Source organism: Bison bison, unplaced genomic scaffold, assembly GCF_000754665.1.
Source record: "Bison bison bison isolate TAMUID 2011002044 unplaced genomic scaffold, Bison_UMD1.0 scf7180017860010, whole genome shotgun sequence".
NCBI lineage: Eukaryota > Metazoa > Chordata > Mammalia > Artiodactyla > Bovidae > Bison > Bison bison.
In genome coordinates this window covers 11,618-12,371 of record NW_011490582.1, presented here as the reverse complement: position 1 = coordinate 12,371, position 754 = coordinate 11,618, and the positions used below count along the sequence as shown (strand labels likewise).

At 31.7% G+C, this 754-nt stretch overlaps 1 protein-coding gene across 1 annotated transcript in view; it reads left to right on the top strand.

The window, feature by feature from the left end:
- The window catches only part of LOC104982231 (protocadherin-11 X-linked-like), a gene marked incomplete at its 5' end in the record, with an annotated part of 12,505 nt that extends 11,760 nt beyond the window's left edge, over positions 1–745 (top strand). Inside the window, one exon of the mRNA XM_010831569.1 lies at positions 548–745. Within this exon, the coding sequence (XP_010829871.1) occupies positions 548–592 (45 nt within the window). The remainder of the gene's footprint in view (positions 1–547) is intronic.
- Positions 746–754: the final 9 nt, after the last annotated feature.

Here is a 754-nt window from a genome sequence, read left to right as displayed (position 1 = left end):
AAATTAAAAACAAGAAGTTTGAAAGATGATCTTACAGTTTGCTTTTTATTTCCATCTTTCAGAGTAAGCAGATAGGGTTTGCTTGGTGTGACTCTGGGAAAACAGTAAGAATAATCATTTTAGAATCAATTTTGATACTTGTATAAAAGAGATACAATGCCAAAAAGAAGCCTTGCTTAACACAGTTCTCCCATTAAAATATTGTGAAGAAAATATATTTGGAAAATAGGAAAAAATGAATTTATTATCTTGAAATGGCCTTCTGTGTACAAGTCACTGTCTTAGCCATGTATTTAAGATACTTCATTTCAAAAAGAAACAATTCATGGTTACATGAATGTAGGTATTATAAATGGATTTTAAATGTAAGAGGAGTCTGAATTAGCTTGGAATAAGATTGGTATTCACCACTGTTAAATTCCATAACCTTGATCTTGTGTATCTGTATTTTAGCAATATGAATTTTAGCCACATAGCATGACTGGCAACTAAGACTCCTAGAACACAGCCACCTGATTTTGATAACATGTTATTTTTCTTGTCCTAGACTGATTCCAGGACATCAACTATTGAAATCTACAGTGAGATATAACTTTCTAGGAACAACATAATTCCATTCCCCTTCCAAAAAAATCAATGATTTGTGATTTCGAAATTTGGCTAAGATCATTAATCTTGTAGTCTGGATTTCCCACTATAAAGGCAAGCAAAACAAAAACCACATTAAAGATTATGTCCCACTGAACCTCATATT